Here is a 12056-nt window from a genome sequence, read left to right on the forward strand (position 1 = left end):
TCACATATATGCAGCCCAACCGATGTACATCTGAGCTAGGGTGTCTAAATCGGTTGCTTCGCTTATCAAATGATTTACTTGGCCCTCTACCGAGAGGGGAATCTGCGATGTGCTGCCCTGAACTCGAACAAACCCTTTTAATCGCTCTTCAATATGTTTCACATTGCTCATTGCATGAGGATCCGTTCGTTCGGTCATGCCGTCGTGTTTAGTTATTTTGCTCCATGATACCAGCGGATCATAGACAAACGGTTTAAGTACCGACATAAGGGTAGGAGTTTGATTCTGTAAAACTCTCAGGGTAATTTCACAACATCTGCGGTACGGTCCTTCGACACCAAGAGGTCCCATAGCTTTCACCATGTTATGTGTGAGACGGAATGGCACTAGTTCTGGAATTTCAAATGTTTCGCCTTTATTGAACAAACAATTGAAATCAACGTGCACCGTATCGCCATTCTTGGCATCGAAAAGAATATTTTCACCATGACGATCGCCCAGCCCAAGTATGTAGCCAACAATGGATATGACTGCCGTGGTTCTTACATACGAACTTCTGGCTTGGAACCAATTGTGTGGATTTGAGAAGCGATCCCGAAACCATTCACCAAACACCGGAGGGTGACGCGGCACAAGTACATTCAGAAAAGCATCCTTTTTAGTCTGCAATGGCTCGTGACGTTTGAAATTGTAATTTCGCAGTTCTTTAGATGGTAATCCTTTACCACGTTGCTTATAATAGGTGCAGAGAATGTTGCGGAAGGTACTGAGATTCTCTACCCATTCGATAATGCCGCACTCTTCGTTTAACGGTAGTACGGCGTACGTTCGGATGTTCAGACGGCGATGCTTGGCATCCGGGTCCTGGTAGAGATACTGTTTAACTACAGCGTTGAATTCCATTAGGCGGAAATCCTTCCGAAGATCGTCCTTCGGTTTCATCATCATGACATAATCACGACCATCATGGCCGATCAGGGTTACCTTCCTGGGTTTTTGCAGTGATTGCAGTATTACAGCCTGCAAAAAAAAACTAGTATTAATTCTTTCAATTAATTAATTGTGAAAATTTAGAAGAGTCTTAAACGACCACTGAAGAAACGAAACAAGTAGTAATAAATTAGCTCCTAAAAATATTAGTTGGTCCTTTAGAATTAATTTTGTCAACGAATCGGTTATCGCTAAGTGGTGCGAAGTGACACACATTTCCGTTTTAGGCCTCAATCGACAAAACAAATATTACCTCTTCTCGTATCCCCTGAATGTAGACCAGATCCATCGGATACGGGGAAAACGTCGAAGAATTTTTATCCAACACCAGCTGCATGCATTTTTGAATCGGCATCATTATGTCGGAGAAATTACTATCTTCGAAGAGTTTTGGAAGCGACTTTACTACTGAAGAAACTTTAAACTTCATATCTTTCACATTATCGAGGTTTTTATTCGTCAGTTCGATGAATTTCTCAGCCATCGCGTTAAAATCGTTTATCAGTTTTTGAATTGAAGTTTTGGCAAGCTTTTTGTCGTGAAAAATCTCATGACATCTTTTCACGCGGTTTGCATAGGACGATTTATATACACTCAGCATCATCCAAAGCGTTTGCTGAGGGTAGTGCAGAATTAGTTTGACTATTATAGCTTTAAGCACCTGGTAGACGTCGATCGATGGATGAGCCACACGGCTGATCAGTTGAGAAAACGCAGTGAAAAAGAAATACGGTGATAAAGTTTCGCTAAACTTCAGCGCAAGCTTGTTCATGTTTGAGCAAATTTTACGATAAGAATCGTTATTGAAACCTCGGGAAGTACAATCAAGCCAAATGCTCAAAACTCGCGGCATCGATTGGTAAATGTAAGTATAACCATACATCATAGATTTTCCATAATAAGTCATTATTTCCTGCAGTAATTCCCAACCTTTGGCAGTATTTTGGTCGTCAGCAGAGAAAGTCACATAAAGCTTATCTAAATATTGTGCCAAATGAACCATACTTTTTTCAGATTCCGGATTAGCCACGACTGCATCTTTGAAGCATCTCTGGTTTACGCTTGCAGAAACATTAGAGGCTTCGGCATTGTATATGGCTATCATAAGTTTGCCTTCTGCGTAGATAGCCTTATCCTCCAGTGATAATTGTTTTACCTCTGAAACATTGGTTTTTTGCAAAATATCTGCCAGTCCTCGGTCTAGTACTTGAAATGCATTTGACATTTTACGTCCTTCCCACAACAGCTTTGCTTTTTTGATAAACAATTCTTTGGGTTTATAGTGTTCCGCGTGCAAAATATACAGATGAGCTTGATCAAACATTTTTGCTCTAGACGCCAGCTCTGTACTTTTTATCCACAATTTGCCAATATGTTCGTCGATAGTTTCATTTATTTGCTTTATATTGACGCTTTGGGTGTCGCTAGACGATAGCCCATTAATAAAAACCTTTGTCTCATTTAGCAATACTCTGTGAAGGCTTATAATTGGCTCAACAGTGGTAGCGTTCGGCTGAAGAAGATCCAAACGCTGTTCGAAGTCTGCTATCAAGTTTCTGATATCTGAGTGACTGTTGACTAGCCCCCCGGACGACCGTATACTGTCCAGAATTTGTTCGCATTTCTCGAACTCAGTGATCATATGTAGTTTCAAGACCTAAGATGAAAAAAACATGTTATAATATACGCAATATTGCTTGCTAAGCATATTCTTCTTACCTGTTCATATCCCTTTTCATAAGCACTAAGCTTTAGATCAGCATTTCGCAGGCATTTCAGAACGGCTAATCTAGCCTGCTTTAACTTTTCCATAAACAACTCATGTTGATTCTTCTTGTAACTGACCATAAGGGATCCACATACTGCACCCCAACTGTCGCTTTCCTGAAGCACCGGTGTTTGTAACAGTTCTTCCAATTCATCGAAACGGCCCAGACGATATAGTGGTTCGGTTTTAATTTCCTGCAGGAGTGACTGCACATTCTGGTCATAATACTTATTTAGTAAACTCTCCGACAGCAGTAGTGCAGTATGCGGCTGATCCAACCTGAGATAACATTCGACCATATTATGAATATCGAAAGCAGTCACATCACCATCCTGCAGCATACACTCGTAACAAGCCGCAGTTTGATTAAGTTGACCGGTAGCGTTATGCAGAAGAATCTGTTCGGACAGAGTTGGTTCTGTAGTTTTCAGACCTACGACTCCTTCAACTGAATCCGGATCGTTCAAGTAAGTATAAATTCTTGCCAACATTCCTAAATGTTGCTGCAGCCTTGCTGGATCATCTTCAATAAACTCTTCTAAATATATGAGAGAGCGTGCATATTCGTTACACTTGAAATTAATTTTAGCCAACATTTCCCCATCGAACTGCCGAAGGAACGCATCGACGCAATGGAAATCTGATTTACTCGGATCAAGCTGATATGCCTTTCGCCATTGGCGTTTCCATTTTTCCAAAAAGTCCAGCAGTGTAAATGCAAGTTTGGCACACTCGAACGACATATCTGTCACCTCAGCAGCATCAGAGCCATGCAACTTGAATTCTTTTGCCACAAATTGCATGCTTCGCAATCCACGAATATAGCCATCTTGCTGCTCAGGACTGTCCACTTCCGGATTGTTGTTCATGATAGCGTTAAAAAGAAACTGCAACTCCTCTACTATGCGTTTTTGGTTATCCTCAGTGCTACTCTGAATACCATGCAGCAATATATACGGCAGAAACATTGCCATTGTTTTCATGTCACATCGAATGCTCGGCTGAAACGATTTCAGTAAGCTTTGGGTCTTACTTTTTTCCATTTTTTCAATCATCTGTGACGCCCACAGAAATGCCCATTCTTGATAGGATTGAGCCCTAGAGCTGCCGAAAATCGGATGGCACTCGAGGGTTGATATTCGCGTAAGCCCCGTGTAGGATGAAGTCAGCAGTGGTTCCATTAACGGTCGCAAACGCTCAGGTATGGTATGCCACACATTTAGTTTTTTACCGTCGCTTGGAGATACTCCACGTTCCACGAGGATATCTTGAATAGCTAGTGAAAAACTATCAACAAATTTTGTATCTTTCTGAGATTGATAAGCGCGGCATAGCTCAGCTAACGCCATAGAAGCGAAGGCGTCCGAATGGATGCTTAGTGCAAAGCTGTCCTGTGGTGCGTAGTTAGGCGGTAAATAGCTAGGTGCCAATGCGCCCAACTCTCCCATGCACTCCGATGCATTTAAGCGATAATTAATATCAATGTCACTACAGCTTTTAATTAGATTGTTCAGCAGTTCCTCCATCAATGGATTGAATGTCAACTGGCCTACCATTAATTCATTTAATTTGCGACGATTCTCCATAAACAGTTGCTTCAAATATTTCAATCCGTAAATCCGCACCGAAAGGTTTTCATGCGTAACATGTTTAACTAGCTCGGTGAAACGTAGTAAAAATTGATCGCGGCCACGGTCGTTTTTGGATTGTGCTGAAACGATTTTCCTTATCTCCTCACTAACATTAGTTTGATCTAGAAAAAACAAATCCGGAACATGTTGGCTCAATATACTATTGTTTTGAACCACTAGATAGTGAAAGATGTAGTTAATATCTTCCTGGAATTGGTCGATGTATTGTCCCAGAGATACGAAAATAGTACTTAACAGTGGCCCCAACTGTTGAACATCCACCGTGCAAATGAAAATTCGCCACACTTTAATGCAAATATCTTTCAAGTTTGGTTCCTCAATAGCCATGGTGGTTTTCAGCAGAGCAATAATTTTAAACCGAAACGGCGTAATATGTGAACCGCCTAACAGGCGAATAATTTCACCTAGACTAAGAAGCGTCTCACGCTTGAGCGCCTTTTCATTGTCCACATTTACAAGCGACGCTTCAAAAAAAGCCAAAACTCCCAGAAATCGACCGGCAATATATTCTGCCATTTTAGCCGTGGTAATTTCCTCGTTCTCGTCCTTCGCGAGTAAACTTCGAAATGCATGCAGGACACACTCTGCGTTCAGATGGTAGAAGATCAAAATTTCCGAAACTGTTTTCTGTTAAAACAAGTTCAATAGAATGTTTTTCTCAAAAAATATTCATTTCACTACTTGCCTTGATGTCTGATTGCAGTAAATGTACCAATGTGTTGCCTGTATTGGTAATTATATAGTCAATGCATTGATTAGTGATTGCAGCCGACTCGTTGATAAATAGGTACGGATAAATAGTGGAGAAAGATTTCGATAAAAGAACAGTTATATCCGTCCGAATAATTTCGCATAACTCTTGCAGCAGAGGTGCACATTTGGGACGCTAAAACATGAAATGACTTGTAATTCTGTTTACTGTCAAAAACAAAAAGAACTTACCTTTACACACCACGGAAGAAGCATAGCAAGAACTATTTTATAATACTTAGTGAGAAATTCAACTGGACCAGATGAAAATTGGAAAGCTTTGCTGACCTGTAATTCAAAATATTGGTTTGAAAATTGAATTTCAATAATAAGAGAAAAAATTAAAACTTACATGACTCAATGACTTCGACAGAGAAATCTCATAACAGCAATAGTTAGTAGCACACATGGCCATTATCAACTTGACGATATCGTGCCGATACCAATTGAACATATCACGTGGAGTAACGCCATGTTTTACGCACATTTCCTCCACAAGCAGTATGGCCTCACGGGTCACCTCCGACTCTCGAAGCATAAGGAAAAAGAACATCATTCGAATGCAGTGTATCAATCGCTGTTCGCCGATGCCCGGACTTGAGGCGAACCGTAGGACCATATTCATCACTACCGATTGGTGATTATAATCCGGTTTGTCCACACTGCGACGTACTGCTTGGAGCAATTTGTCCATGCATGTTTGAATGATTTTATCACGTTCCGAGCTGTCAATTTTCGCGCTCTGAAAGAATAGACTATATGTTGAATCGATGAAGAAGCAAAACGAAAGCGGCTGCTAATTAACATCTAATTTCATAGAAAGTAACTTAAAGCCAAAATATAAAGTGGGTTTTCAATCGCAGATAGAGCAGTAGCATACATAGCCATAGAGCCGGTGTGGCTCTTGCTGTATCAAGAATTTCTCTTCACTGTACTCTGTCCTGGGCTTTTCATCGCAAGCAGGTTTCAACCTGGTTGAGCCATCTAGCGAGTTGGGCCCCTCTATTCCTGATGCCGGTGGGGTCCTTGAAGCAAACAGATCTCACTGCACAGTCGTCCGGCATCCTTGTGACGTGGCCGGCCTACCGTAGTCTCCCAACTTTCGCCAGGGGATGATGAACCATTTTTATTCCTTTTTTTCCTTTTTTTCGGGTTATCCAACTGGTCGCTTAATAGCGTATAAAACTCTGCGCTGGGCCCTTTTGTGTTGTCAAAAAAGTGTCAGGGAGACCTCAAACATCAGTTCTACCTGACGAGACAGGCACTGGCGCCCACTAAAACACAGGTAGAGCCCCAAGCATAGCCGTCACGCCTATACCCGCAGGCGGAGGCGTTTCGGCCCTGCGCGGACTCCACGAACTGACTCTAAGATCTCTCTGCCAAAGGCCGGAATGTCATATTTTAAATATAATGATGATGATGACGATGATGATGATAATGATGATGATGAGAAGAAAAATAATAGATCGAATTTGTAAATGTGCTTTGGACTTTTTGTACCACTCGAGTTGCAATATGTGGTATAGTGAAGAAGTGGAGAATTCGTCAGCCCCGCCTGACACCGGTCTTCAACCGCGCGCCCGCTTTCAGTTTTCCAACACAAACAACCACAAATGAACCAATAGGTAAAACAAATTTCGGAGCATTAGTGGTTATCAACTTATCAGGGCAAATTTAATCTTTCATCCCCTTAGCATTCACAGTGCATTCCCACGATACAAAGTAAATTGAGCGCAGCACAAGCTGGACCTTCGCGGTAGTCGACAGAAGCTTCAAAATATAGAGACTCGCCCGCCTTCCAAACCCTCGAGACCAAAGTGCTGTAAAGCTCTGGGCTTAAACGTCTCTTTAAGACTCGACCCCTTCCCATCGACAGAGCCCGCGGGCGGCCATCAGAGCTCAGGACAGCCACGGGGCCAGTGCAAAAATCCTACTGTATCTAGCAGCACCGCCTAGCCGAAACTCGAACACGCGACACGAATTGACTTAATTTTCCCATCTGCTACCCAAGAAGTGCTATTACCCGTAATCATTACAGAGTGATCCTTCGGCATCCAATCGGTTCTGGTATCCCGCTTACATCCCCTTACTAACCCTAAGCCCCCGACCAACTCAATCAATATTTGAGATATTTGTGACAGTTGTTATAAATGGGGATGAATCCCAGACAACTTCATCTATTGTCAGAGATCCCCATACTGGCCTTATTCTTAAACGGAATAAAAGCACTTTCTGAACAACGCAACAATCACATTTGGTAAATTTTTACCCCGAGTCCCACTTGAAATCACAAAAGTATTTTGATATACACCCACATTCAGAAGTAAACGTGACCGCTGTTCATTTAATGATTAGTTAAAAAGCCCTACACCACGACAAGGTTCAGTTTTAACGTAAGGCGCCAGGGGATGATGAACCATTTATACAAATATATGAACCACATATTAACCACCTTATCTCACCTTTATCTTCGTTGGCTCGCTGGTAGCGGCGGACAATGATACCATCCGTGAGATCCGGAGGCGTATTTCAGCGGAAGTCGTGCTTCAATCAGACTAAGCCCCGTGCAAAGTGTACCCTGTACAAGACGCTTATTGGACCGGTTGTTCTCTACGGGCATGAAACATGGACGACGCTTGACAAGATCCTGCGAGTGCTCGGAGTTTACGAGTGCTAAGAACGATTTTCGGTGGCCTACACGAGAACGGAGTATGGAGGTGGAGGATGAACCATGTACTCGCACGCTCTATGGCGAACCCAGTATCCAAAATGTGGCTAAACATGGACGGATACGATGGGCTGGGCCTGTTGCAAGAATGCTGGACCCTGCAAAGATGGTGTTTGCCTCGAATCCGGTGGGAACAAGACGACCAGGAGCGCAGCGAGCAAAATGGTTATACCAGGTGGAGCGAGATCTGGCGGAGAATACTCGGTTGTGCGATGAATTGAAGAGTGATGGCCCATGGCCCAGATAACCGAGTTATCTAGAAAAACCTTGTTCAACAGGCTTTGTCTTAGCACGGCTAGCCACTTAAGTAAGCTAGGGAGGTGAACGTTTTCTCTGGAGCCTCTTGTTACTAAATATTTGGCTTTCGACGCATTGACGACGCTCTTTTTTCCTCTCCATCGCTAGTTAGTGTTCCCCGTCAAACCATTCATTTCGTGTATTTGAGGTTTCTTCTACCAGCACCGCGATTGCGTTCTCAGTGACGGCCGACTATATCTTGCTCCATCCGGCTTAGAGGATAGAAGCACTCAGCTCCACAGAGCTTCATTCAGTAAGCGCACGTAGCTCTCGGCAACCGCGGATTGCGGGTTATCTAATTGCCCAAATGCTAAACAGAGAAGAGCGGGTTTGTCGCAAGGTATATACCGTCGTTTAATGTTCGTTGGTCAGGTGATCTCCAGGTGACTTTGGGAAAGTCTTTGCGAGGAAACTTCTGATCACAAGTTCTCGAAAAGCTGCAAAGTTGATGCATCGCTAGCGGTTAACGTTCGTGTCGATGTGCAGGCTATGTGGCCGATCACCGATGTATACACTACTTCCTTACTGATCTGCGCGTTCATCTCCCCGATGACGATGACGATGTCCCGCGGGGAAGCAGCCATTCAATGTCCTTACGTCACCTTTGTCTATTCCGAATATTTCGAGTAGAATTTCCTTGATCGTATTTTTGGATTTAGGCAGGGCCACGCTACCGAGTCTCGTGACGGGGTTGACATCTTAGCTGTAGTGCTGAGACAACACATATCTTAATTCAGCCACCCGTTCCGGATCAGTCGTGAGCTGCTCCTAACCTGGAGTATAACCACGCAGTTGGTTGAAAAATTGTCAAGCTATCAAGAGTCGCCCCTCTCATGGGAACAAACAGTTAAAGTTGACAAGGCTATTCCTCGTTGGGGGTAGGGATAGGAATACCTGGATAAGAGGCTAGGGTCCACTATAGGGTCTATTTTATACCTACAGGTACACGAGGCACCGATGTTACGCATTATTCAGACTTTCATCAATCGTAAGCTAATCATTAGGCTTTATTCAGGTGTTAACCCTTTAAGCAATTAATATAGCATACAGATATAAAAAATAGCAATCACAGATGTTTGTTACCGTTGTCAGGCACACTAACATGACTATGTTTGTTAGTTCCAAACTTACCTGCACAGATTCCATCAGAGAGTTGAATATATCAGCAAAAGCAACGTACACTTCAACAATCCCGCACGAGATAAGTTCACTCCAAGCCGGCAGAATTCTCTGGTTTGTTATTATTTCGTTATGCTTCAACATAACTGCTAGAACTTTTACCATTTCAACGCGCGTTGCGCTGTCCTCGGATCGGAATAACTGTTCCAAGTCGTCCTCAGAAAATGGAAACTGATGGTCTTCTACTGGAAGTGGTACCAATATAGCACTTTGATACCCGTTTGATGCTAGCATCAGCTGTGAACGAGGCAGCTGAGTGCAGAAAATGTCATTCTCCTCCGCACCTGGTTTACATTGCTGGCAATGAATTCTTCGTTTTAGAATGGTAGTTGCGTCTTTAATCTGATATAAATTCACGCTGCCTGTTTTAAGACAAAAATGAGTGCTAATATTTTTAACTGCAATGGACTGCAAGTCCGGTACAAATAGTGCCTTTTGAAGTATCCCAGAAAATAATTCTGTGGCAGGGAATTTGTAGGATAACAAAAGATTTGAGTAACATTTGAGCAGAGTCTGCTTTCGCTCTACTTCAGTAGAAGCAAGGATATTCGTAATAATTCCCCATGTTGCGTTCTTGAGATTTTTAGCTAGGGACTGTGAAATATGATCAACAATCAACGAGCATAGCTCATCTATAGTTCGAGATTTCAAAATTCCCGCATCTCTTTCGTTTAATTGAAGTTGGTTCCATTTTAATAATACTTCTTCCGGAATTGAAATACTGTCGAATTTGTGCTCTTGAGAAAATGGCAAAAATAGTCTACCACAAATTTTTTCTTGGAAATTTTCTTCTAGAGAGCTAAAATCGATCAAACGTAAAGCATCAAAACAAATATCCAACATATAAGCAATGATTTCTATGCTAAAGTCAATTGTTTCCATGTCTTCAAACATATCATGAAGAAATTTCTGCAGGTGCTTTCCGAAAATCACCAATTGCTTGTTGTTTAATTTTGATTTCTGCTTCCATACGGAGAAATTGTGATCAACATTAACGGCTAATCGAAGAATCTGCTGTCTGATATTTAGTTTTTGCACACCGCTGGGAGCTCTCTCTTTGTTTTCTAATAGGTCCAACGTGTTCTTCCAGAAAAAGCTGCAATCTAGCAGTGATACTGTGTCGTTTTCTTTTGCAACTTCAAGAGCTTCATTTGTAATAGGTATCTCCAGCAATTCAAGCATATCTGGTAATTGTCTAATGAGTGGAAAGATGTCTTCATATCCATCGGTTGTTGAACTTGAATCGGTCTTACTTATAAGCACCTTCAAAAATAGTCTAATCTGCTCAAACAACTTTTGATTCTCAGTTTCATCATTTTTCTTGTTTGATAGCAAATTCATAATTATTCGAACAGAACATAGAACTAACTTGGTGTGACACTCAAGAAACGAATAACTGAACAACGTATTTTTCAGTTTGGAGAAAAAATCCACCAATGCCATTTTGAAATGTTGCAACGCTTTAGGACGAAATAATTGACTGTCTAACCAACGGCTGGAACGTTCTAAGGACGTTTCCACGATAGACAGTACTTCTACAGCCAGTGGTTCCAAATTACGTGAAACATCGCTAACTAATTTAAGATATTTCGCGAAGAACATAAGGCTATATGTTTTCTCCTCTAGGGAACCAGAATTCAGTGTCGTAAGAACCAGCTCAGCGCAGCGCTCGCGCAGTAACTGGTTAGATCTATCATCGATAAGACACACCACCTCGCTCAGTATGTGCAGGCAATTTTCTGTCAAGGTTCGTTTCGTGACGATATCCTTTATCTCAACCGCGGTAAATACGCACGGGCTGTTGAACCGACTGAAGTGTTCTAACGGCGTTTGGAAAGCTTTCAGCTGAAGCTGCGTATTTTCCGTAAAACCATTCAGCTGATCTAAAATTTCCAGGTACTTCGAAACGGCTTCATAGAAAAACCAGTGTTGCTTTAGGAAACTGGCCGATAGAATTGTTTGTTGGAGTTCGAAGTTACTCTGCTTAATTCTGAAACAGGGAAACTGCTTATTTTTGCACTAATAAATTGAAATAAATACGTACTCTCGGTATTCTTCGAGTGAAGCAATTTGCAATAATTGATTCAAAAGCCAAAAGTTGCAAGCTTTGACCGGATCCCGTTCAACCTGTTCGACAAGCAGTGTAGACGGAAACAATCCAGGGTCGTCGTAGGTAAGGTCTTTTTTTATCATATCCAATATCGTTTCCATGTTGGAGTTACACTTCTGTACGCCGTCCGTTAGTGTTATGAACAATGTCTCCCACATTGCGTCGGAATTGTTTTTACTCTGTTTCTCTAAGACCGTTTCACATTCCATGCTTGATCCTGGTAAACTTTCACAGTTACTATCAATTCAAACTATTTAAATAAATCAAGGTACTATAACAAATCCTACCTGTTATTAGGAAGAAGTGCTGCAATAAATCTTTACAGTTGCTATTGTTGAAACTAGTAAAACATCTAATTTTAACTATCGAAACGAGACTTTAGGAAAAATATTGATGGTAAACATACAAAAACTGATTGCAACAAAACAGAAAACCGGCAAAGATAAGCGCGCTCTGTTCGAGCAGTGTTGCGAAAACGTTGGACGTTTTCCCGGTTCCCGCTTTGAATAATAGGGTTTGGTACCAAAAAAGGTGCGTTTAACACAACCCAACGACATCTCTATATCGAGCTGCCGTGAACGT

At 42.0% G+C, this 12056-nt stretch overlaps 1 protein-coding gene across 1 annotated transcript; it reads right to left on the reverse strand.

The window, feature by feature from the left end:
* On the reverse strand, nucleotides 1–11840 carry LOC128734635 (serine/threonine-protein kinase ATR-like). Its single transcript, XM_053828922.1, has 9 exons — nucleotides 11762–11840; nucleotides 11409–11691; nucleotides 9317–11354; nucleotides 5513–5902; nucleotides 5353–5448; nucleotides 5096–5296; nucleotides 2710–5037; nucleotides 1244–2647; nucleotides 1–1020 (listed from the first exon to the last, which is right to left on the reverse strand). Exons 2-9 carry the CDS (start codon nucleotides 11681–11683, stop codon nucleotides 1–3), a joined length of 7752 nt encoding a protein of 2583 aa, XP_053684897.1. The 5' UTR covers nucleotides 11684–11691; nucleotides 11762–11840.
* Between the last annotated feature and the right edge of the window lie 216 nt (nucleotides 11841–12056).

This window comes from Sabethes cyaneus, chromosome 2, assembly GCF_943734655.1.
Source record: "Sabethes cyaneus chromosome 2, idSabCyanKW18_F2, whole genome shotgun sequence".
In the NCBI taxonomy this organism is placed as follows: Eukaryota; Metazoa; Arthropoda; class Insecta; order Diptera; family Culicidae; genus Sabethes; species Sabethes cyaneus.